This window comes from Grammomys surdaster, unplaced genomic scaffold (genome assembly GCF_004785775.1).
Source record: "Grammomys surdaster isolate TR1022 unplaced genomic scaffold, NIH_TR_1.0 185, whole genome shotgun sequence".
Classification (NCBI taxonomy): domain Eukaryota; kingdom Metazoa; phylum Chordata; class Mammalia; order Rodentia; family Muridae; genus Grammomys; species Grammomys surdaster.
Genome location: NW_021604630.1, coordinates 10,931,578 through 10,955,783, shown reverse-complemented (window position 1 = coordinate 10,955,783; position 24,206 = coordinate 10,931,578). Strand labels below are relative to the sequence as shown.

The 24,206-nt window shown below is 38.8% G+C and overlaps 1 protein-coding gene across 1 annotated transcript in view; it reads left to right on the top strand.

Moving 5' to 3' along the window:
- The window catches only part of Tnks (tankyrase), a 144,991-nt gene that overhangs the window by 63,368 nt on the left and 57,417 nt on the right, over positions 1-24,206 (top strand). The window contains exons 4-5 of the mRNA XM_028768191.1: positions 13,564-13,600; positions 14,341-14,416. Of these exons, the coding sequence (XP_028624024.1) occupies positions 13,564-13,600; positions 14,341-14,416 (113 nt within the window). The remainder of the gene's footprint in view (positions 1-13,563; positions 13,601-14,340; positions 14,417-24,206) is intronic.

Sequence of the window (24,206 nt, the reverse complement as noted above, 5' to 3'; positions counted from 1 at the left end):
CTCTCTCTCTCTCTCTCTCTCTCTCTCTCTCTCTCTCTCTCTCTCTCCTGGTTTTTAAAAGGGAAAAACAGATAAACTTGATTTACAAGCACACACACACACACACACACACACACACGCTCCCCTCCCTCCCCGTCTGGTGGCCAGTTGCGATGATAGGTTGTGTGACTGCTGAAGGAACTGAGTTGCTGTTAGTTCCATCATCTGTCCTTGGATAGACCCGTCTCCAAAGTCATTTCCTGTAAAATCTGATGGTCTCAAACTATAGATTTATACAAAGAGAAACACACTAAGAATACCAAAGAAATGATTGGATCCTGAGTTTAAATTGTTCACTCTTTCAAACAAATTTTTTACTTAAATCTATTAAAGTCATCAAGATGATAAAACATGAGGCTGCCAAGGATCCCAAAATAGCCTGCTGGGATTTTATACCAATTACAGAGCTCTTAGGTAGGTAGTCTTTGTCACCATTCTTAGATAATTCTATGCAGAAGCCATTATACAAATGACTGCTTCTATCAATTGAGTTACATTTACTCAAATGAATGGATAATGTCTATTGCTAACGGAATGAGAGATTGTGTGAGAATCATTTCAGTCTCTGGCTTAGTGCATTCTCTAAAAGTATGGCTGTTTAAAATGTAAATTTATTTGAAATAGTTTTCTATCTTTGTCACATGTTTTCTATATATATCTAATTCAAATTTTGTGTCTAAATTTATTTGGGCTAGAGACAAATACTTTGAAATGGCACAAGATGAACCCGAATATTGTACCTTATAGATACGACCAGTCACAGACTATCTGGCTGTGTAGTCTGTCACTGTTTAAAAGAAAAAAATTAGAAAACTGGACATGATATAGGTATGGAAAAGGACTTTTCTACTAGTCCTATGTTTGTCCAAGAATTAAGGCCAACAATTGACAAGGGGAATTTTATAAAAATAAAAAGCTTCTACATAGCAAAGCAAAACCAAAGCAATCAACTAGTCGTAGAGGAAGGCCACAAAATGTGAGAGTTTTGCCAGCTGTATATGTGACAGGGGCTTAATAGCCATAATATATAAATAATTAAAAAATAAAGCATCAGAAAACCAAATAACCTATTTAAAAATGGACTTAGGATCTGAACAGTGAGTTTACAAAAGAGTAAAATTGGCTACAAAATTATAAAAAAATGTTCAGCATTCTTAGCAGTTAGGAAATACTAACTTTGAAATTTCATCTTACACTTGTCAAAATGGCAAAGATATAAAATAACATACAACAAATGCTAGAGAGGGCATGGGGGAAGGAACCCTGCATTCTCTGTTGGTATGACTGAGGACTGCTACAGCCATCCTGGAAATCAGCACAGGGAATCCTCAAAACATGAAAACTCAATCTGTGTGACCTGTGTCTACCACTCCTCTGCATATACCCACAGGACTCAGCTTCCTGCTCCATACTTAGCTGTGTTCATTGCTTCTCCAGCCACAATAACTAGGAATGGAAACAGCCTTAATCGTCCTTCGACTGGTGAATAGACAGTGAAAATCCTGTGTGCCTATACTTGTAAGACCATTCAACAGCAAAGAAGAATGAAATCATGAACTTTGCAGATAAATGGATGGAATTAGAAAAGATCATATTGAACCAGGCAGTAGTGCCAGCACACACCTTTAATCCCAGCACTCGAGAGGCAGAAGCAGGTGAATCTTTGTGAATTCAAGGCCAATACGATCTACAGAACAGGTCCCAGGACAGCCAAGGCTACACGGAGAAACTCTGTCTCAAAAACCAAAACAAAAAAAGGAGGAGGAAGAGAAGGGAAGGAAGTGGGGAGGGGAGAATCATACTGAATGAGTAGCCCAGACTCTCTGACAATTCCTTCTCCAAGTTTTCAGGTGTGAATCTATGGCCTGAAGTAACTGCATAAGTCAGGAAAGTGAAAAGGGACAGTTAGGGTGTGGTGGAAGTTGGGGGCACAGGAAGGAGAGCACTAGAGAGGAGATTTATAGGATACAAGTGACCACATTGGGAAATGGGAGAAATGAGGTGGGTTAATTAGGAAATGAAGGGAGATACAGAAGAAGGAGGGTAAAAGCTTTAAGGAATCATACTATTAACTATGTATTTAGAAGTACCCACAATACATGTAAGTGTGTATACATGCATAGTATAAATGATAAATTCCCTTCCTGGCTGGCAGTGTTTCACCCAAGTGCCATCTGACTTATCATACCCCAATGACAGGTATGAGACTTCTTTTGAATCATTGATTAGTGTTTGCCTAAGAGACTTCCAAAATGTTAGAGGAGGCTACTGCTGTTGCTCTTGGTTGCCTCTCTCTTCCCAGGATGCAAGGTAAGCCCCCATTGCTGAAGACACCATGCATATTAGACAGAGGACCTGAAGTGGATCTGACCTGCAAGCTTCCATCCTGAGGACCAGCTTTCTTGCTACCAAAAGGCACCATGCAAGTGTGTGTGTGTGTGTGTGTGTGTGTGTGTGTGTATTTGTGTCCTGTTCTTAACTATACTCCCCTACTACCCTCTCTTGGTTCCCCCCACTCCCCATTATTGCTTTAAAAAGTGTCATCTCAGAAGGCATGGTGACACATGCCTTCAGTAGTGAGGCTGAAATAGGATTGCAAGGTTGAGGTTGGCCTAGGCTAAATGTTGAGGCTGTCTCAAAAAACCAAAAACTACAAAGGTCACAGCAACAAAAGATATAAACAAAAATGTTCAGGAATCTCTGTGGGAGGACAGACTGCATTGCAGCAGTTAGGGAAGGGGGACCCACAGGACAGAATTAGGACAAAGACTAACAACTTCATGGATAGTCTAGACCAAACAGAAAGCTCAGTGGCACAATCTGAGTGACCTAATGTGGTGTGTGCTTCTAATTCTGTGAAAGTGATTACGTTTGCTTATGTATATTTACTCTCCAGCAGTAAGTGTAATCTGCTGTTAGACTTTTAAAAGGACTTTCTTGTTTGAATTAACTTGTAAAGAAAAAAAATTAATAGCCATCAATAAACCAATCAGATATATGACATCTGATCTATAAAAACCCATATTCATTTTGTGTTTTCTGGAAAATGCTGCCTAAGTATAACTGACTTGTAAAATGAAGGAGGGACTTTGTGTTTTTAGAATAATGCAAAATGTCAAATAAGAAAAACGGAGACAGGGCTTAGTTAGTTACTTTTTGTTGTTGTTGTTGTTTTTTGATTGGTTGGTTTGGAAGGGTTTTGTTTTTGTTTTGTTTTGGGTTTTTGGTTGGTTGGTTGGTTGGTTGGTTGGTTGGTTGGTTTTTTGTTTTAACATATGTAGTAACCTATGTAGTCTTGGTTGTTCTGGAATGACAGTGGTCTGCCTGCCCCTGCTTCCTGCTGATGGCATTAAAGCTGTATACCACCATGCCCATCCATGGTTTTTTGTGAGTAAAATGTGGTAAGAGGATCATAAGTTCAAGACGTGCCTGGGTCCTTGAGTATAAGTGCGGAAATAGTACAAGACTCAGGCTGACTCAAGGAATGAAGCAAGACTGACAGTGTCATTGTTTAGAAAGCAAGTCACTCTGCAAGGATTGTGGTCACTTTTCTAGCTGTTTAATGGCCATACATAGGAAGCATTGTTCTCTGTGTTCTCATCCCATCATTTTGGAGACAATCATTACCAACAGGGAAGATGTCCATTTCCTCAGTATTAACATTAAATTCCTATATATTATAAATAAATATTAAATATAAATATAAAATGGTAATAGTAGGCTCATGTTTAAAACTTGTTTTGAGCTTAACTTCAGCTTTGTTTCATGTTTAACATGCTTTCTAATGTGCATAGTGAACTTTAATCAAGTTTTGTAGATTGTTGCATATCAAGGTTGTAATAAAATAAGCAACATTCAATATGCATTTCATGAACCCATTATATATGATTTAATGTTAGCTTTTAACTTAATAACAAGTGTATGAAATGTCAAAACACTTGTCTTTGTTAAGACTTATTATTCCTGATGACCTGTGGATATACCTCCAGCTGTCAGGGGGTCACCAGCTAGAATATGCGTGACCATCATGAATGTATATGACGGGACCTCCGTACAAACAGCATGCTTTCTAAGGGCAAGCCGATTGTTATCCTGGTGAGGCTCCTTCAGTGAGGCTCCGTGAGGTTTGCTGTTCTCTCTGCCTAGAGAAGGAAGACACTAACTCCCATCATTATTAGGATACCTCCTTTGAAAGCTTTTGCCATTTCTTGGTTATTATGTAAGACTATTCTTTTTTTGATTTACTAATAAGTTTTATCAGTTTCTTTACTTTTCTTCTGCTGTGATTACAACTTTCTGGGAACACCCCCCCCCCCAAAAAAAAAAAAAGAGAACAGTAATATAAAATGCTACCCTTTTTTCATTGAAAAAAAAAAAGCGAAACAAAGCAACAAAACAAAATTCATATTATTATAGAGAAGATTACTCGGGAGTAGGAAATGTTTTCTCATATTCTGTAAGTGTTCTTTTAACTGAAAAACTTTCAAGGGGTTCAGAGAGAGAAGATGAATGCTGCCCTTGGTTACACAGAGCAAAATAAGGACAAGTTATTAACCTAACAGCCGAGTGCTTTAAATTTTGAATCCCATTCTTCCTTGTTACTATCTTGGGTATTCTCTGTGGGTCAAGCAGTATTGGGTGTTTTATTTGTATTATCCCTGACCCTCAGAGCAACCCCTAAAGTAAGTTTTCTTTTCTAAAAGTGGAGAAACATGAGATTTGGAGGAAGGTTAAATGACTTGGTCAGACTCACATGGATAGATATAGCACACCCGAGCTTGTGTGAAGTGTTTCCGTCCTAACAGTGATGCTGTTTGTTACCACTCCCCAGTGAGTCCCAAGTCAGGGAGGCCGCGTCCTGCCCTGGAGACGCGAGGCGGAGGGTTTCAGTCCTGGGCTCGACCACCACTCTCAGCTTTATGACCAACATGAAAGTGGAAGCGGGAGCCCAGCCTGCGGGTGTGTGACAGAGGAAGGCAGGTTAAGGACAGATCAAAGGATCCTGATTTATGCTGACACTGCTTGTTGGTTATGAGAATGTAGGTTTGACTCAGGGATGCAGAGCGCTGCTTCTAGCCTCCGTACGCATCTTTTCGTTGCTCACGCAGGGTTCGGCCATCCGTTACTGGCACTTTCCCATTCTGTTCCACAACATCGTGTTACTGTCTTCTATCTAGAAAGATAGACATCTTCTATCCCCACATTTCCTTTAAGTTAAGAAACTAAAGAATCTACCAGTTCTCACTTGTCCAGAGCTGAACCACTAGAAAGGACCTTCATTTTTATATGTTCAAAATTAAATGCATTTGATAACACCAAGAAAAAAGAAAATGAAGTAAATATTTTGAAATAACAAAATATGTAGCATTCTAGAAGTGTTTGGCCACTCATTTCATAGGCCCACAGCTTTCGTTATCATGACACTGTATTGGAAGGTTCTAGTATGTGGCCTTGAACTATTAAGAAAAATATAGCATCATTTTTCAGATAATCCCTGTTGAATGCATAGATGCATTCAATAATATAGTTCAAAAAGGAATTCTGTCAAGGACAGAGAACTTAAAATGCTAAAGTAACAGTTCATTGAAAATTCCACCATCCAGCCTGCTGTAGTCCTTGAGTGCTCCAAGAGATAGTATTTATGATATCAGCCTTTTATCAAGGCCAGTGGGTAATTTTACATAAACATGGTTGATACGTTTATGAGAGAAAAGTACATCCATCAAAGAATTAGAAATATCAAGATACTCAACACTTAATGTTTGTATTATTTTATGTGAGGTATATTACAATGCTTATTTCAAAAAAATGGTTTTAATCAAACCTGTAGGCAAAATTGATCTCTTTATATAAGAAGCTGTTTGATGTGTAGTACCTGCTGTCTCAGAGCTGTGAGACTATACGAACACAGCACATTGTGATTTATAGGAACCATATTGTTATCTTTGAAAAGAAAATTGCTTCCCTGCAGTCCTTTCTTTTATCAGGATGCTTTGCCCTTTGAATGCATCAGCCTGCAGAGGCCCCAGAGTTTTCTGATTGTTTGGGAATTGTCAGACCCTTGTTTCCTGTGACAAAATTTAATCCTAAGGACTTACAAACTAACATAGAAGTCCATGCAACTATTTTTTTTTGATGATGTAAGAACTTTGACATCATTGAGCAATGGGGTAGACTAGTGATTTAGAAATAGAAGACATTAAGGATTATTTAGAGAACTACTTACTGTAAGAAGGTAGTCGGAGGAAAAGAGAAATAAATTTAATAATAGTGAGAATGGAAAGAATTTCAAGCAGAGAGAAAACACTAAGTGGATCACGTGCTGGCAGAATTTGTAATTTGATGTGTTGGTTTAATTTCTTAGATTTTAAAAAGATGTGGGCTGAATATTTATTACAAAGTTAAATATATATTTAAAATGCAACACAGCAAACATGTTTGCCCAAGAGAAATAAAATCGTATGTCCATTTGAAACGGTTTTTATAGTTGTTTAAAATAGCTTCATTTATAACCACCAAAGACTGGAACTAGGGAAAGGAAAATCAAATTAAATATGTCTATGTTATGGAATACTGTTTAACAATTAAAAAACCTGCTCTGTTTAGTGACAAGGAGAGATTTCAAAAGCATTTACACCAAGTTAAAAAAAAAAAACCTAGATTCAAAAGTTTATGTGTTCAGTTAATTCCATTTAGATGACTCTGTGTGAACTAGAAGTGTTACAGACATTGTGGGGCTGGCTCAGGGTCAGTCCTTGAACACATGCAAGTCAGTGGGTTCAGACCCCAGCAGTGGGGGGATAAAAAGAAAACATGTCAAGCAAATAGAAACTTTAGGGACAGAAATCAGGACAAGTGTTGGCATGAAATGAGGCCTCACAAAAACCTGAGAAATTTTGGGGTACAATAAAAATATTCTGTTTTTAGTAGGGTCTCAGAGATGATTCAAGTGGTTAACGACCAGAGTTAGATTCCCAGCACCCATGCTGGAGCCTCATAGCCGCCTATAACTCTAACATCAGAAGAATCTCAACACCCCTTTCTGGCGTCCACTAGCACATTCTTACACATGCATGAGCACGTGTGCGTGTGTACACACACACACAAAATAAAAATAAAAACTTTAAAATATTTTGCAGATGTGAATATACCAGTCACAGTGATACACACTTTTAAATTTCAGCACTCAGAGGGCAAGCAGGTTGGATCACTGTGGCCTACATAGTGAGGTCTCCTCCCTCTGAAAGAAATATGAATGTAGCTATGTAAAATATACATCAATACATAATATGAAAAGACACTTGTACCATATTACAGAGCATCCCTGGTAATCAAAAAACATCCCCTATAGGACTTATAGTTCTCAGTGAAACTTGGTAGTTATGTGCACCCATTTCAGACTTGAAATTAAGAGAGTACTCATTGGTAGGTCTTAGAAAAAAGTCTAGATGCACAGCATGGTAGCACAGGCCTTTAATCCCAGCACTTGGGAAGCAGAGGCAAGTGAATCTTGTTACTTCCAGACTGCCTTGCTCTATAAAGTGAGTGCCAGGTTGGCCAGGGCTACACAGTGTGACTCTGTTCCCCAGAAACAAACAAACAAACAAACAAACAACAAAAACCCCACATAAAAGCCACTGTACCACCAACTTACTGGGGTGGGCCTGTAAACTGTTGGGGGCCAGGCTGGAGGTCATCAGCACAGATTGAAGACCAGTCTGTGTCAACATACTAAGCTCCAGGGAGGGAAAGGAAAGAGTGAAAGGAAGGAGAAAGGAGAGAAATAAAAGATCATCAGCATAGCACAGAACTATTGCCAAGTAGATCAAATATGCAGTTTACTTTTCTAAACTACTTCCTTTTTTCAGAGCAACATGATGATTGAATTTTTTATTTAATCTTGCCATTGGATGACTTGTAAATAGTGGGCATTCTGAGCTCTCAGGTCCTATGAAGCCTTGTACTATGCCCTGTTGAGAACTTTTTAATGTATCCAAGGAGTTTTCCTCTGCAGTGTGTTCTAAAAGGTCATGTTCCTTTAAATAACGCTCACTGGCTAACAGCTTCCTAGAGAAACACATCCCTGACCATTAGTTTCCAACTCACAGTACAGTCCCCCTTTTTATCTGTGTGTATTCATGCTCATATTCCCAATTTCTATATAGTTGTCCTCTGGGACATTGGAAGGATTGGTTCCAGCTCAGTGTTCCCCAGTATTTTATGGGGATGAGGTAGTTGTTTGATAGCCAACAAAGGGAAAGAAAAACTTAAGATGCAAGAATTGTACGAGTCAGAAGAATGTGGGCTAAAGGAGGGCTCTTCAATGATCAGAGCTTGCAATACAAGTTACAGTCCAAGTTTTCAGTCCTCGCGTATTGTCTACACTGTCTGTGTGATAGGCTCTAGCTACCTTCACCTTGCACGGTGGTGTGACTGGGCAACAAAAGGTTTTATTTTGTATAATTTTAACTTATTTAAGTGTAAGTAATCACTTGAGTGTATTGGTTACTGTATCAGTTAGCCTAGCTAGATTATATAAAGTGCAATTTGTGTTTAATGCTGACTAATGTTAGCTAGTGAGTGTTAGCTTTAGCTAATGTTTTGTTTATGTTAGCTACTTAGCTTTTAGGAGACAATTGATTTAATAAAGGATCTCCAGAAGAATACTCTTTACAGCCTCAAAATATTTTGTTTTGGAAAATTGTGGCATGTTTCCTTTGATTGTGACTTTAGATTTAACTGCTGGACTTCAAAGCCACATCAGAGCAGATGGAAAATATGATGGATTAAAGGGTAGGATCGAGGCATTCAAAACTCACACAACTTTGTAGGTTATGCCTTGTCTTGGAAATACTCATGAAAGATTTCAGAGTGAAACCAGTAGGCTAATTATCCCTCAGCCCCCTGTTTCTGTGTAGTAGAGTAGCTTTGGAAGATTGGTATGCATAAGGATCTGTCTAGCTTTAGTTACTTGAGAATAGATTGTTAACTGGTCATGTAGCTAAGTTCTTTCCACAACCATGTAACTAGTTTTGAGACTTCAAACCAAAAAACAATGGAATACATCACCTAAACTAATATTTTCTTCCCCAAGATATAGGCTGTGGGTTTGGCTAAAAGAATCGATTTCTTGTATATGCTGGTACCTCAATGCAAAGATTTCTGTATTGTCTATCGGCTCATGGGACTGTTCAGCAGTCCCAAGGAGTATCAGGATTGTCAGTTCATGATACTGCCGCACACTCAGCAACGTGAAAGGTCCTTCTTAACTTGGTAATAGAGGTTCTTGATTGAAGTCTTTACAAAGCTCTTTCTGGAGACACCTAGTAAGTCCAGGAATTAAAACATGGCTATGGAGATGTAAAATACATTGATCACTTGAGTAGACCCAGAAGTACTCCCTTCATTCCTCTTCCTGTGGCCCAGTGGTCCATATTTATAAACTCAGTGCTTCAGAGTAATTCTGATGGGAAAGTTTTAGTTTATTATATTATTTAAAGCTACTAACTCTTTGCTTTATAAAATGTTCTTGTACTTCACAATTTAGTTTCTTTCCTCTAATGTACATATATCTTGTCTTCTAAGGCTCAAATCTGGTGATTCTTTATCTAGAAATTAGCCTAGTTACGGAGCCTGATAGACAGATGATAGTGAAACTAGACACTCATTTGACTGCTTCAGGACCAGTTCATTAACTAATGAATGTGACACCCACTGGGCATGGTGGTATATGCCTGTAATCCCAGCACTTGGGAGACTGAGACAAGGGGATTGCTATGAGTTCAAGGACAGCCTAGGCTGTATTGCAAGGAGCAAGCCAGACAGGCTAGTAAGACCGTGTGGCTAGATGACTTGTTAGAGCTGCTCTGGAACTGTAAGATGGGGTGAAGTGGAGACAGGTGACTTTTCAGTGACATTCTTTCATTTCATGTATAATGTGAGCTGTCACTGCTGGTCACACACAGTGTGGTGTAAAAACATAGAGGTCAGAATTCCTTTTCAGTCTCTTACTACTTTTAACATCTGTGATTTCCTTGTTTATAAACTTCCCATGTTAGTCCATCTCTGAAAAACAAAACAGCTCATTTTTACAACGCAGTGCTTTGATCCTGCGGGTTGCTAGAAGTAGAGACCCCTCACAGTGTCGACATTGGGGTAAATCAACAATCATGGCTTCTATATGTAAGTTTCTTTTTTTTTTTCTTTTTTTTTTTTTAAAAATTTTTTTTTTTTTTTTTTTTGGGTTTTTATCTTTTTTTTTTTTTGTTTTTCGAGACAGGGTTTCTCTGTGTAGCCCAGGCTGTCCTGGAACTCACTCTGTAGACCAGGCTGGCCTCGAACTCAGAAATCCTCCTGCCTCTGCCTCCCAAGTGCTGGGATTAAAGGCGTGCGCCACCACTGCCCGGCTGTAAGTTTCTTAAAAAGAAAAATTTCCCTGTATTCTAAGAGAAAGAGGTTATTTCTGACTGCCTCAGATAAATAGGAAGGGGAGTTTTATTTTTAACCTTCATCCTGACAGCATTTTAAAAACATTAATTTGTGTATCTGTGCGGGCACACTTTTTGCATGTATCAATCAATATTTGGTAATAATGACTATTCAAAACAAAACAAACATTGTCCCTACTTGTTTTCACCCTACCTTATTGTAATGAAAAAATGGTATGTAAAGCCGGCTCTTCTCTTCATCCCAGCCTGCTCTTTGTCTGCTTCCCAGCTCACCTCTTACTACTCCTTAACTGTGTGTGTTAAAGAACACCAGTGTTCCGTAGAGCACCATGGTCTCCCAGCTAAGGTGAAATGGCCCTGGTGGTGTGGCTGCCAGTAAGCAGCTCGGCTTTGCTGTCAGCGTACAAAGGACTCCACATTCATTATGTACCCGTTCCTGAAGGCAGAGTGTGAGAAATGGCTTTGGCTGTTGACTGATTGTGGTCCTTGGGCACCAGATAGTGGATGCTGGAATGTATTGCAGAAAGGCTGATTAAAGCCCTGGATCTCTAACAGGAAGAGTAGAGTCATCTGTAATGTGTACTTACATATTTTTTGAAAGTATTGCCTTATTATCAGCCTATGTAGAAAGAAATACTATTTTTGAAAAAAAAATGTGCGTTTTGGTGAAAATAGCATGCTGTGCATGCTTAGGACCTTTGTACACTAGACTGATTGGAACTTGGAGGAGCCTGAGTCCTTTGCAGTTTTCTAACTTAGCTTATTGGAATTATATTTCACCATGAATGGCAGGAGTAGGTACTCAGAGTTCACAGTGTATGTGCACATAATACAGAGTGTCAGCTGTTAGAGCCTGGTATCTCGTCCCCATCCCCTGGTTGCCTTGCCGCCCAAGAAAAGTTTACCGGAGTGAAGGATAGAATGGGAATATTTATGTAGTCAGTAAACTGGAGGATACTGAAATACAGTGATTTTGTACCCCTCCTGTTAAAACATCCAACATTTTCTCAGCGTGTTCACTTAGTCCTTTCATGTAGTCTGCCTCATTATCCTGCAGGTGACATTAGGTTGTCCAGAAAGAGCCAGCACTTCCTGTCTTCCCTCAGGCCTTTGCTTTTCTCTCACATTCCTTATCTGAAAGCTTCTTGTTTCTTCTTTAAAACTTCTTTAAAAGCTGCTTTAGTTTCTCTCTCCCAGAAAGGCTTCCTTTGCCCACAGTTAGCCTGTTAGTAATCCCATTTAGACTAGCCAATAAGCCCGTAATAGTATTTCATAGGATTTTCCCCACAATCCACTGTAATCATTTGCTTACTTCTCTTTTTCTGCTTTAATAGGATAATCTTCCTTCAAGTTAGAGATGGCAGTGATGTCTTTGAACGTGGTGCACATATACATACATATATGTGTATTCCATAATTTGCATTATTTAGATTGTAATTATTTGTTCTTTTTAAGTTTTAAATTGACTTTATAACATTACATTCCCATTATGTTTAACTTCCATACTGCTGTTAAAAAATGTTTAATAAAGGTAAGTTTTTAACTCTTAATTCTTTTTGGCCTGAAGATACAATTTTACTTTTGTGCAGTTAATTATTAAACAATTTGAACTACAGTTTATAGGAAATTGAAAAGACTAATTCTGAGATTCTGAAATTGTTCAGTCTACTCTATGGAATTGGGGGTGCATAGAACTCACTTTATTGGTATAATATTCCCTTAAAGCTTCTCCATTTGGAAACATGTGGTTATAGCTTTTAGATTTTAGCTTAGTTTCAGCCCAGGAGATGAGCAATATAGTATTCATTAATACTAGATTATAGGACTTAAGCGGCTGCTTGGTGGTCCTTGGTCTCTTTGTAGTATTTGCGTTGAAATAGCTCAATTTTATATATCAAAATACAAAGAAAATGTAAAGAAATGTCTAACTGCAAATTTTAAAGTACTTTAAAATAATTTACAGTTATGCTATAACTTTTTATTTAATCTAAAGTCTTTTTTTCTACTGTATACCTACTAATTTTCACAGAAGAGCACACTAAGACAATTTGTAGAATCATTTCTTTAATGATACTGCCAGGAGAGTCACTGCATTAAAGCCGAATCACAGTCCTGGCTGTTCTTATTTATTGAAGGAACAAACATGGTGTTGTTAGTATTACGGTTCTTCGTCCTTCATTTGAGCTAGCAAAAGAAACTCTAAGTGCTCTAAGAAATCTGCTATGGGAGACTTGTAAGTTCTGCTTTCACTGATAGGTTTTGAAAAATCCATTGTGAAAAAAAGAAGAGAGCAAAATTACCTATGCCATAACAATTAGTTATCTGCTTATTTCCAGAGACCCTACTTAATAAGATTTATTGTTGGTAAAATGTAGTATACCAGGCGTAAAGGTTAACGCAGGTTAGGTTATTGTTGCTGGTTAAGAATGTGCTCTCTGTTTTGGTTTTGGAGCACTGCCTCCAAGAGGCGCCTAGCATTTGGTACGTAGTTCACGTAGTTCTGGTCTACAGACCTTCCCTATCAAGGAAAAACAGGATCCGTGCTTCTGATATTTACCGGTTTTTTTTCCATGCTATAAAGCTCAGTGATGGCAATTAATTAAAAAAAAAAACTTTCCATGACATTACAAATAAAACAGGTTTTTTTTTTTTGAAGGCTAGTAATTTGTACCGTTAAAGAGCCAGGTTATTTTGCTTTTGTCTCAGAATGTATTATGCTTCACAAGTATACTGTGACAGCCTGAATACAAATCGGGGGGAAGGGACATTGTCTTGAGCTGGCGTGCTGTTATCAGAGGGAATGTGTTCCTGGACTGGAGGTTTAGCATTCATTGGTTGTCTGAAGAAAGCTATTTCATCTGAGGATTGGACAAGAAGCTGCGTCAATTTGCTGCCCGTCTCCAAGGCACTGGTGATGCTGCCTTCACAAGCTAGCTAACGTCACGGCTCCATCACCCAGCGGGGTGTGGACTCTCTTTTCTGTTCTTCTCTATTTAATTCTCTATTTGCTGCCTACTGCATTTCTTAATCTGTCTTCTGCCAAATGCTAACAGCATGATATTTTGCAATCATCTAGGTGAATACAAAAAAGACGAACTCCTAGAAGCTGCTAGGTAAGTGATTCCATTCATTTTAAGTAAGTATAATACATTTTAAGGGAGAAACGGGTGTGGGGGGGGGCAGGTAGAGGAGTGTAACGATTTATACTGTGTTCTTTTCTTGCTTGGGTTTTAAGGGATAGTGTGGATAAGATCTATTAAGTCTTTGTGTACTTTATTTTACATTGTTAGTGGACACAATGACAGAATCCTTTACTATACTGGGCATTGTAAGGCTAATTTTATTTGTAACATATCTTGAGATACTACCTGCAAACCTTTCAGAAGATATTCTTATTCTTGGAGTGTTTATATGTCTATATCTACATTTCGCTTTGAAGGTTTTCTTTTTCTAGCCAAGCTTGAAGGAGAGACATAAAGTAAACGTTAAAATTCTCAGCTGTTTTGTTGTCAGTGGCAGTAGTGGTCATTTATAATTTAATTAATTACCTCTGTATAGAATTTGTATTTTTAAACTCTGAAATTTTAGATTATTTTTTCCAAGTAAAGTTTGTTTGTAATTAAAATGACTAGGTAGATAAATTTTTAAATGTAGAAAGCTACATTACTCATGATAACATACCATCGCTGAATTAGCAGGAATTATGTTAACTGAAATAAATATTACAGACATGCATTGTGATCCATATTTAAAAGTTAAAGCAAAATCCTTTTGTTTTCCACTATAAAATAACTATAAATATTCATAAGAAGCTCTATAATTTTACAGAAATTAACTCACTACCTTTTTATAGGAGTGGTAATGAAGAAAAGCTAATGGCTTTACTGACTCCTCTAAATGTGAATTGCCATGCAAGTGATGGGCGAAAGGTACGTTATCTAAAATGTCACCTCTTCCAGTAATTTCTTCTTGCTTTACCATGAAATTAGGTTCAGTCTGGTGTGTGTACATGTTTACACTTAGATATTTGTAGCTGTTTTCCCTGGCATCTTTTCACTGGAGAATGAAATGCTCTCTCTCCCTGGTGGTTGTGGCAGATCCATGGAGCTCGGGGAGCATGGGTTCCTCCAACTGTCAGACACTGCAAGTTGTTTGTTACAGGAACTGCATACGCTGTTTTCAGTGTAGAAAATCAACAGCGTGCTTTCTGTGTGCCACAATGGAAATATGTGTCTTTGTTAGGACATACACTTTCTTAATTTATTTAGTAGATTTATCTGCTAGATATCAGCACTTTGTCTATTAAAGGAGAGAAACTATTAATGATTTTTTTTTAGATCTCTGTAACAGTTCTGCTTTTTTTTTTAAACTTAATTGTGACATATTTAAGAAAATAAAAGAGAAATACTCTGCATAAAGATACACTGTCATAACTGTAAGGTAATGTATAAAAATGTGCAGCTAGCAGCCTCACTGTCTGCTCTGTATTCATCCTGAATGTAGACTGAAATGTAATGTGTTTTAGACTGTGGTAATTGACTGCAAAGTTTTGCAGTGACTTACCTAGTAGACTGAAAGACTCCCAGAACATCCTCTACTGTGCTAAGCTAGCAAATTCACTGAGTGCTCTTCCTCATGCTGGGGAAGTGATTTTAAAGGGTAGCTGCTCATTTTTCCTGGAGTTTTGGGGTTGCCGAGGGGACTTTAGCCCCTGTGAGTACTTTGAGCACATGTTTTATTTGGATCATCTCAATAAGCAGAGGTACTTCTCTCACTGTGTGGTCAAAGGCCGTCTCATCTGTAGTAAGTGCAGCTGTCACTGTGCAAGTATCTGGAGCACAGCTTCCTCAAGTTCTCTGGGAAGATGATGGGCAATCACTGTAGCAGGAGATGAAATACCATCCTTGCTTCATCCACAGTCCTCAGCCCTGATGCTGGACAGCCCCATTCTTCTTTCCTAAGGAGATATTCTCACTTCCTTATAGCTGGAACCAGTGACCTTACCCAATTCCATGCCTCTTTCTGCATCAACCCCGTGGCTTTGTCATAGATTTCCTTACACTGCATTTCTGCTTACATGTCTGTCTTCTACTGTTCTATTAGGTTTTTGTATTTTGCACAGGATGGAGCATCTAGCAGCTTAGTCTGGTTCACTGACAAACATGATTTTATTCCCCGAGTGAAAAAAACCATCTCTACTAGTCTCTTACTATTTAGAAAATGGGATCCATAGTATATGAATGAGAGATTGTATCTTTTTTGTTATTCTAACTTTGTATTCTGAGTTCATTTCTGGATAGTTGTAATGGAGGAAGCACTGTATTATTTTCATGTGGAAGACCTCTGTGGTAACATACCTGAGAAACCACACTGAAGGATTTCTGTTGAAATAATATAGTGATATTCTAAGTATACACTTACACAGTTACACATTATCAGGTTTTTTTTTTCCAAATTAAATCAAGTAACAAAAAAAAATTAAAAAGGCATTTATTGGGGTTTATTGCAATGCATAAGGAATCATTCACAGTTGTCATCTGCATGCAAAACACAAAATTTCATGCGTTAATGTTGGTAATATTTACTACACGGAGTGATTCTTTTTAACATGCACCAGTTGTGTAAAGCCACAAGCGGTATTCTTGGTGCTAGTGGAAATTGGTGTTCAACCCTCTGGGTATGACAGTGTTGTTTGCTTTCTTGGTGTAGGTATCAAGAAAACATGTGAGCTAGTCCAAACTGATAAATTACAAATTTCTCAAATATTCGATACATATTTTTTAGGCCTTTCTCATGTGTTTACTAGAATTAGGGAAACTGCTTTTACATTATTAAAGAATATACATATGTTTGTATGTGCAGTAAGTTAGTGAATTATTTATTTAACATTTTACTTCTTGGCTTTTATATTAAAACAGATCATACAATCAAATCCTGTTTTTAGAATCTCTTCAAAAAAAATTGCTAATGCTGAACTGATTTTTGTCCTTAGTTTTACTACAGTTCTTAGTTTGTAAATTTCAAAGACCCGTGGAAATGTAAATTCATGGATAGTTTTAGAAAGAAATGTCTCTTATACGATGACTAGTGGGTGGGAAATTGCTTAGAGATGTGTAGGGGTGAGATGATTCTTACTGTTGTATGTGGGGTTAGATACTAGCGTAAGTTTTCATTGGTTTGTATTTACTACTGTGACTTGATGGTCTAGTTAGGTAATGTGTAAAAGGCTAATGTTTGATTTCCCACAGATGTTTGTCTAGTCTTTAGAGTCCTGAAGATCGTGATGCATCAATAAGACCCTGCCTGCTCTGTCTTGCTCTGTTTTGCTTTCATTTTCATCAAAAGGCAAAAATCACCACAAATTTAGTTTAAAGTTATACAATGGTATATACTTGTATTCCCAGCAACTTGAGGAGGCTGAGGCAGGAGGATCAAAAATTTGAGGGCCAGCCTGGTCTATGTAATGAAATCCTATCCTAAAAAGAAAGAAAGAAAATGTTAAATATGTTAAATGCTGAGCTGAGCTGAGCAAGGAAGATTGCTTTTGTAGACGGAAAGAACAAAGGGAAGTAGTGACTGAACAGCAGGCCAGCCAGCGACTGCAAAGACAGAAGGGTCTCACTGCAAAGATCCTCCTGCCTCTGCCTGTCTAACGATGGGAGTTAAGGTGTGTGCTACCAAGCCTCCACCTCCCTCTCTTTGAGACAATGAGCTTCCTTGCCAGGCTGTGTTCAGCTGCCCTTTCATATACATTCTACCTGTCCGAGTTCTGCAGAAGCCAGAATGCAACTTCATTTCCTTAGAGAAAGAGGACAACTTTTAAAATAATATTTTATTCTAAAGTGCTACCTTCAATCAATTATTATACATGGTCTTAATAATAACTATACACACACACACACACACACACATATATATATATATATATATATATATATATATATATATATATAAAATTCTCTGTGTATTTTGATGACATTCAATTACACAGCTTCTGATTGTAGTGAAGCTCAGGCAGAATTTTTCCTCTCTGGATACCTTATTCCCAAGCTTTTAAACTTAATTTTTGGCCATTAATTACTCTTTATATTATTTACTGTCAATATCAGATGTGTTCATAATTAGCTAAATGTCCTGTCTTCTCTTTGGTATCTGGATATAAGGTGATAATATTCTCTTAGGCTTTTTTGTTCTTCTAGGAGTCCCCTAAGTACGCCTTTCTATAATAGATGAATTATTTATATATTTGCATGTCCCCCTCTTTGTTTTCTCTTATTTTCCTTGTTTTTTGGGCTTTTGTTGTTGGTGGTGGTGGGTTTTTGTTGTTGTTGTTGTTGTTTGTTTTGTTTTTGTTTTGTTTGTTTTGTCTTGTTTGATTGTTTGTTCTGTTTTTTGGGGGGTTTTTTGGGTGTTTTGTTTTGTTTTGTGATAGAATCTCACTGTGTAGCTCTTACTTTCCTGAAACTCACTATGTAGATGGGGCTGACCTTGAACTCACAGAGATCTACCTGCCTCTGCTTTCCAAGTGGTTGTGTACTACCAGTCTGGGCCTTTGTTTTTGTTTTTGTGTTTACTAGCATTCAATCCTCTTGGGAGTTCTTTTTGGTTTTAGTCTGTATTGTTTACTTTGAAACAAATCCTTTCAAAACAAATTTTCTGCATTATTTCTGTCTTTACATAAGAAAAGTGAGTAGGATTAAGGTAATGTTTCTGAGACAGAATAATGTGTCTTTCTGCACCCACTCCTGTTGCTGCTTTGATGTTGCTTGCAGAAAACAGTTAGTATTTGATGTATTAAAAGTACTTTAATATTGGGGACTGGAGAGGTGGCTGAGCAGCTAAGAGCACTGCACTGTTTGCTCTTTCAGAGGCCCTGGGTTCAGTTCCCAGCATCCATATGGTGGCTTACGACCATCTGTAACTGTAGCCCCATGGCATCTGATGCCCTCTTCTGGTCTGCAAATGTACATGCAGACAAAACAGTCTTTTAAAAAATAGTTTAATATAATTCCTGGGATTTCACTTTTCTTGCTTCTTCTATGTATTCACGCAACAGAAACTTAGTACCTGCCGTGTGCATTGCAGTTCTGAATAGCAAGGGATAGAGATCAATGTCAGGATAGGACGATTGAGATATTATCGTGGATGCTGAAATTGACACACTAAAAAGTTTTAGTGCTCCATTTGGTGTGGTAGTTATGAAGCATAGAGTGAGGGAGAGCGTTTTCTGGACTTTTTATGACATTAGCATTTAGATGTTTGTAAGAATCCATAATTTCCAAACATGTAAAGTTTGGAGTTCAGAGTAAAATTAAACAATTGAATTGTCTTTCATGTCAGATGCAACTGGAAATATTTGCTTCTACAACAAATAATGACTGAGACTCTGAAAATAGAAAGGAAAAGCCATTGAGAAGAACTATGGGTTGGACAGATGGCTCAGTGATTCAGAGCGCATCCCTTCTTACAGAGGACTAGAGTGCTTCCCAGCACCCACACTGAGTTGCCCACTGCCTGTACCTACAGCTCAAAAGGATCTTATACCCTCCCCCAACACACACACACACACACACACACACACACACACACACACACACACGACCTGGGTTTGTCCCAGCACCTACCCACATGGTGGCTCACAAGCACCTGTAATTTCAGTTTTCAGGAATCTAATGCCCTCTTCTGGTCTCCAGAAATACCACATAGATTGTGCATACATATGCTCATACAGGCTAACATACACACAAATAAGAATGAAATAAACCTTTACAAAACTGTTTTATATGTAGATCAATGAGAAACAGTGTAGAATTTTTAAAATGTTATTTTTGTTCTTTGTGCATTGATATTTTGCCTGTCAGTATGTTTGTGTGAGGATGTCAGATCCCCTGGAACTGGAGCCCCAGACAATTATGAGCTACAGTGTGTGTGCTGCGAATTGAATCCAGGTCCTCTGGAAGAGTAGCTGGTGCTCTTAACCACTGAGGCACCAATGTAGAATTTAATATTATGCCTTGAAAACACCATGAAGAAAATGTATGATAAATTTAAAAGAGGGACTAGACTATAAGACTGGAGAGGTTGGTTTATGTCCTTGGATCTTCATTTCCACAGTGTGACTGGAATTTCCCATTTTTTCATTCATAAATGTTATTTGTTTCCCATGCGTAAGACATTAGAGAAGCTTAAGTGAGATAACGTGGACCACGTACATGGGACAGTTTGAGTACACACTGTAACCACAGCACATCAGACCTCCACTCCTTCAATATATTTTACTAGTCAGCTGGAGCTAAGAAATTAGCAGTAATTAAGAAAAAAACCAGCATCACTGAGGTGAAGTCTTTCTGGGAAGTGTTTCAGAGTGTAAGCCTTTTCTCACCAACTTGCTTTTTGGTCATGGTAACTAAGAAACACTGTTTCTGGAAACAGTGTCATGTCAGCCTCTTCCACTATCTGAAGGTGTGAGTGTTGTCTAGGGACATGAATGTGATTTCTCCGGCCCTTACTGCCCTCTGTTGTCATCCACATTCTTGCCACATCTTGGTAGATAAAGGTCATACCATTTTCCAAATCTCCAGTTCTATGGCTTATGGTTGAGATGTTATTTGGGATCATGGAAGGTCAGAACTCATTAAGTCTGCGTCAGGGAACTCTTCAAGTCGTGAAGGTTAATTGTGAATCTAATCAAAGCACTTCTGTGGGGCAGCTCCTGCTGAGCTGTGTACCCTCACCATAATGCAGAAGTCCCTTAGAGAAATTTTTCTTGCATATTTCAGTTAGGATACAGTATATAAAATCTTTATGCTTGTGTATATTCATTTCAGTAACAATAAGAGCTTGAAAATGCTTTTTTGATTTTTTTTTTTAGAGAATTACTTTGGCCCCTTTTGTCAAGTGCAATGTTTCTATGGTGTTATTAGTAACCGCGTCAACTATGCAAGTTCTCTCACTAAGAAAATAGTTTCTAGTGGAGGGTACAGAGTGTTGGAGGAGGCTAGTAAAGCTTTGTGTCCTGTCCTCAGCCTCCTGCCGTGTCTACATCCGTCCACATCCGTGGAGTGATGCGAGCGGAGTGCATGTGAAGTCACTTGCCTGTGTGATTCATTATCACAGTTTTATTTAGAAGTTGTGCTCAAGAGTGCTGCTTCAGCAGCTGCCTTTACAAATTGTTAGAATCCAGGGTGAAGGGGTTTTTCTCTCCTGCCTTTACAAATTATTCAACAGTCCATGATGAAGACAGTCTAAAATACCCTGCAAGGATTATGACTAGGTACAAGTCTGGCCTGAACAGAATGGCAGTTTGTAACACACATTCAACATTCTGCAGAAATTTCTTCCAGGATGAACCTGTGTCTACGAAGCATAGAAGTGTGTTGAGAAGCAATAAGAACACAGTGAAGAGCTAAGATGAACTGAAGGATTCTGATTATCTGAGGCTGTGTGTGCATGTTTGTGTGTGTACTGCTGTGTGCACACGTGGACACTAGAGGGTGCTGGTTACTCTTTGCTCTCTCTCGTTCTAGCACAGGATCTCGGGGAACCTGGAGCTTGTTGCTCTGCTAGACGAGCTGGCTACTTGTTTTCACTTTCCTGACCCTACAAGCTCCAGGATGAACTAGCTTTTACTTGAGTATTTTAAAATGTTGTTGTTTGTGTGTGTGTGGATTGGTGTTTTGCCTATCTGCATATCTGTGTACCCACAGAGACAAGAAGAGGAAATTTAATCCCCTGGAACCAGAATTAGATGGTTATGAGCTTCCAAATGGGTGCTAGGAATTGAACTTGGGTTAACTGCGCCAGTGCTCTCTAAACTGCTAAGCCATCTCTCCAGCCCCTAGCCTTTATTTTAGAGACAGGGTCTTACTGTAAAGCCCTGTCTAACCTAGACTTGGCTATGTAGACCAGTCTGCCCCCAACTCAAAGAAATCCTCCTATCTCCGTTTACCTAGTGCTGGAATTAAAGGTGTTTGCCGCCACATCTGGCTGAACTAGCATTCTTAAAGCAGTTGCCTGGCTAGTTACAATGTAAACTGCTAATTTCTCAGTCCAACAGTATGCCACTTCCCCCATGTCTTCGTCATCTTTGATAACATAGGGCAGAGGACCAAACATTTCTTTCTCAACTGTTTGAGAGGCTATCAAGTACAAGTTCAAGGTGTTTGATTGCTGATGAGAGTGTGTTTCCAAGTGTCTTCTTACCAGGTGCTCGTGTGCTAGACTGAAGGCAAGCGCTTGACTCTTTAGGGCGCACATTCCTTCACAGGAGCCGTGAAGCCTTATTACTTCCTGCACTTTAGGAGTGGGCTTCAGCATAGGAGTGCAGGTAGTCAGCACAACATCTGGACCATTTTACTCAAAGAATTTAAGTTTTGAAAAAGCTTACTGGTTTTTGCATGAATATTCATAATTTCAGTGATTCAATTAAATTGAAATTATAACACCAGTTTCTGAAAGTATAGAAAATGTCTATAATGCACCTTTTAAAGGAATATTTTCAGTAACTAATTAAAAATGTGTTTCTGTTTTAAGCATGACATTGGTAGCAAGACTGAAAACTATATAAACACTTAAAATGCTTGGTTCAATATGCAGACTAGAAAGTTTAGAAGCACATTAATTCTAAATCTGTCATTTTCTTTTTGTAATTCTGACTTCATTTTTATATTGCAATACAACACACTATTCCTGGATACCATAAAACCACCAGAGGGAAAAAACCCTGTCTTAGGGAATCAGGACCTGTTGGCAGTGGGCAAGAAGCTGTGAGTGAGGACAGCTTGAGGCCTCTTCCTCTGACACCCTTAAACTGCTGCATTCATCGTGTCGGATCCCAAAATAGCAAGGATGTCACAACTGAAGGAGCCTTGAAGTGACAGCTGGTCTCCACTGTGCCAGAGGTCTAGGTCTTCACACCTTCACATAGCTCAAAGAAGTGCCAGTGTCCTGGCATCTATTTACCACAACTACCTGCGTAGATAGTGTAAATGGAAAAATTCCACTCTGTCCTCACAGATCACCAGTAAGGACTACCTACACAGCTAGTGTAAGAGAAGTCCCTGTGTCCTCACAGATCACCAGTAAGGACTACCTACACAGCTAGTGTAAGAGAAGTCCCTGTGTCCTCACAGATCACCAGCAATTGCAATTTAAATTTGTCTTTTTAAAAACAAGTTGTCTATTGTCAATTATTTCAAACTTTTTATAAAGTTTTATTTTTAGTTGTATGTATGTGTATATGTATGTGTGTGTGAAGGCACCCTTGGAGGCCAGAAGAGGGCACTGGATCCCCCAGGAGCTGGAGTTAGAGGAGGCTCTGAGCCATCTGATGTGGTGCTAGGAACTGAGCTGGGGATCTGGAAAAACCTCAAGCACTCTTCACTGCTGAGCATGTGTGCGCACGCGCGCGCACACACACACACACACACACACACACACACACACTATGGCTTAGACCTTTGATGCTTAGGTAAGATTGCAGATAGTACTCACAAGAAGAGATGCACGGCTGAGGCTGTGGCTTATTGGAGCAGCACTTGTCTAGCGTGTGTAACACCGTCAGTCTGGTTCCTAGCACCACATGGGAAGGGCAGAAGTCCAACTTAACACAGCAGCTATCCCTTCAAAGCATGAAGAGTAAAAAGGGAGTTATGTGAGTTTGGGGGCTGTGGAGATTTTTCTCCTTAATACACAAAGTGTCAGTGTACCCCCAGAGTGGCAAGCCTGGTTTGCCCACTAGTTCTCACTAAGTACTGGTAAGCGAGACCTGTACCTTGAGAAGATGTGAGTGTTTCTCTACTCTTCCCATTATAGAGGGTGCTAGAGAAATGTGTCCATTTCTGTATTTGACCTCTGTGGCTGATTCTGGGCTCTAAGGTTAAAAAGAGAAACTCAAACTGACTGCTGGTTAGTCTCCTTGGGATTTCCATAAGGATGATGTTAAGTTAAAGTAGCATTTAGAACTCCGTTGTCCCACAAGTTACCCTGAAAATTCTAGTTTTTCTGTACTCTTTTCTTTTATCTTTTTTTTTTTCTTTTTTTGAGACAGGGTTTCTCTGTGTAGCCCTGGCTGTCCTGGAACTCACTCTGTAGACCAGGCTGGCCTCCAACTCAGAAATCTGCCTGCCTCTGCCTCCCAAGTGCTGGGATTAAAGGTGTGTGCCACCACTGCCCGGCTTCTCTTATCTTCATCTTCATAATTCATACATGTAAAATAGTTTTTATATCTTCACTTTAAAACTACTTTTAAAATTACCTTTCTAGCATTACTGGAGTTTGAGTTAGGGCGTTCTCCATGCTAGGCAGGTGCTTTACTTCAGAGATATATCCCCAGCCCTCTTTTTATTTTGAGATGGGGGTCTTGCTAAGTTACTTAGTCTGGCCTTGAACTTGCAGGCCTCATGCTTCCAGAACACATTGTGGATCTAAGGTAGTTGAAATGTAGAATACACGTTTTATAAAGCATCGCATAGTCCTATAACTTTGAATTCATATATTTGCATTAATTCTTAAAGATGAGTCTGTGTCACTTTAGAAGAATGTGCTGTCTGAGGCTGTAAACTACCAGTCCCCCTGTCATGTGGCTCATCAGAGTTCATAGACGCCCACTAGGAAGAGGCCGTAAGTGACAGCTGATCTCGTCACTTCAGTGCAGTTGGGACCTACTCAAGGGATGAAACCAACAGGTTGTGCTTAAATGAACTCTTTGAAAAGAGCTCT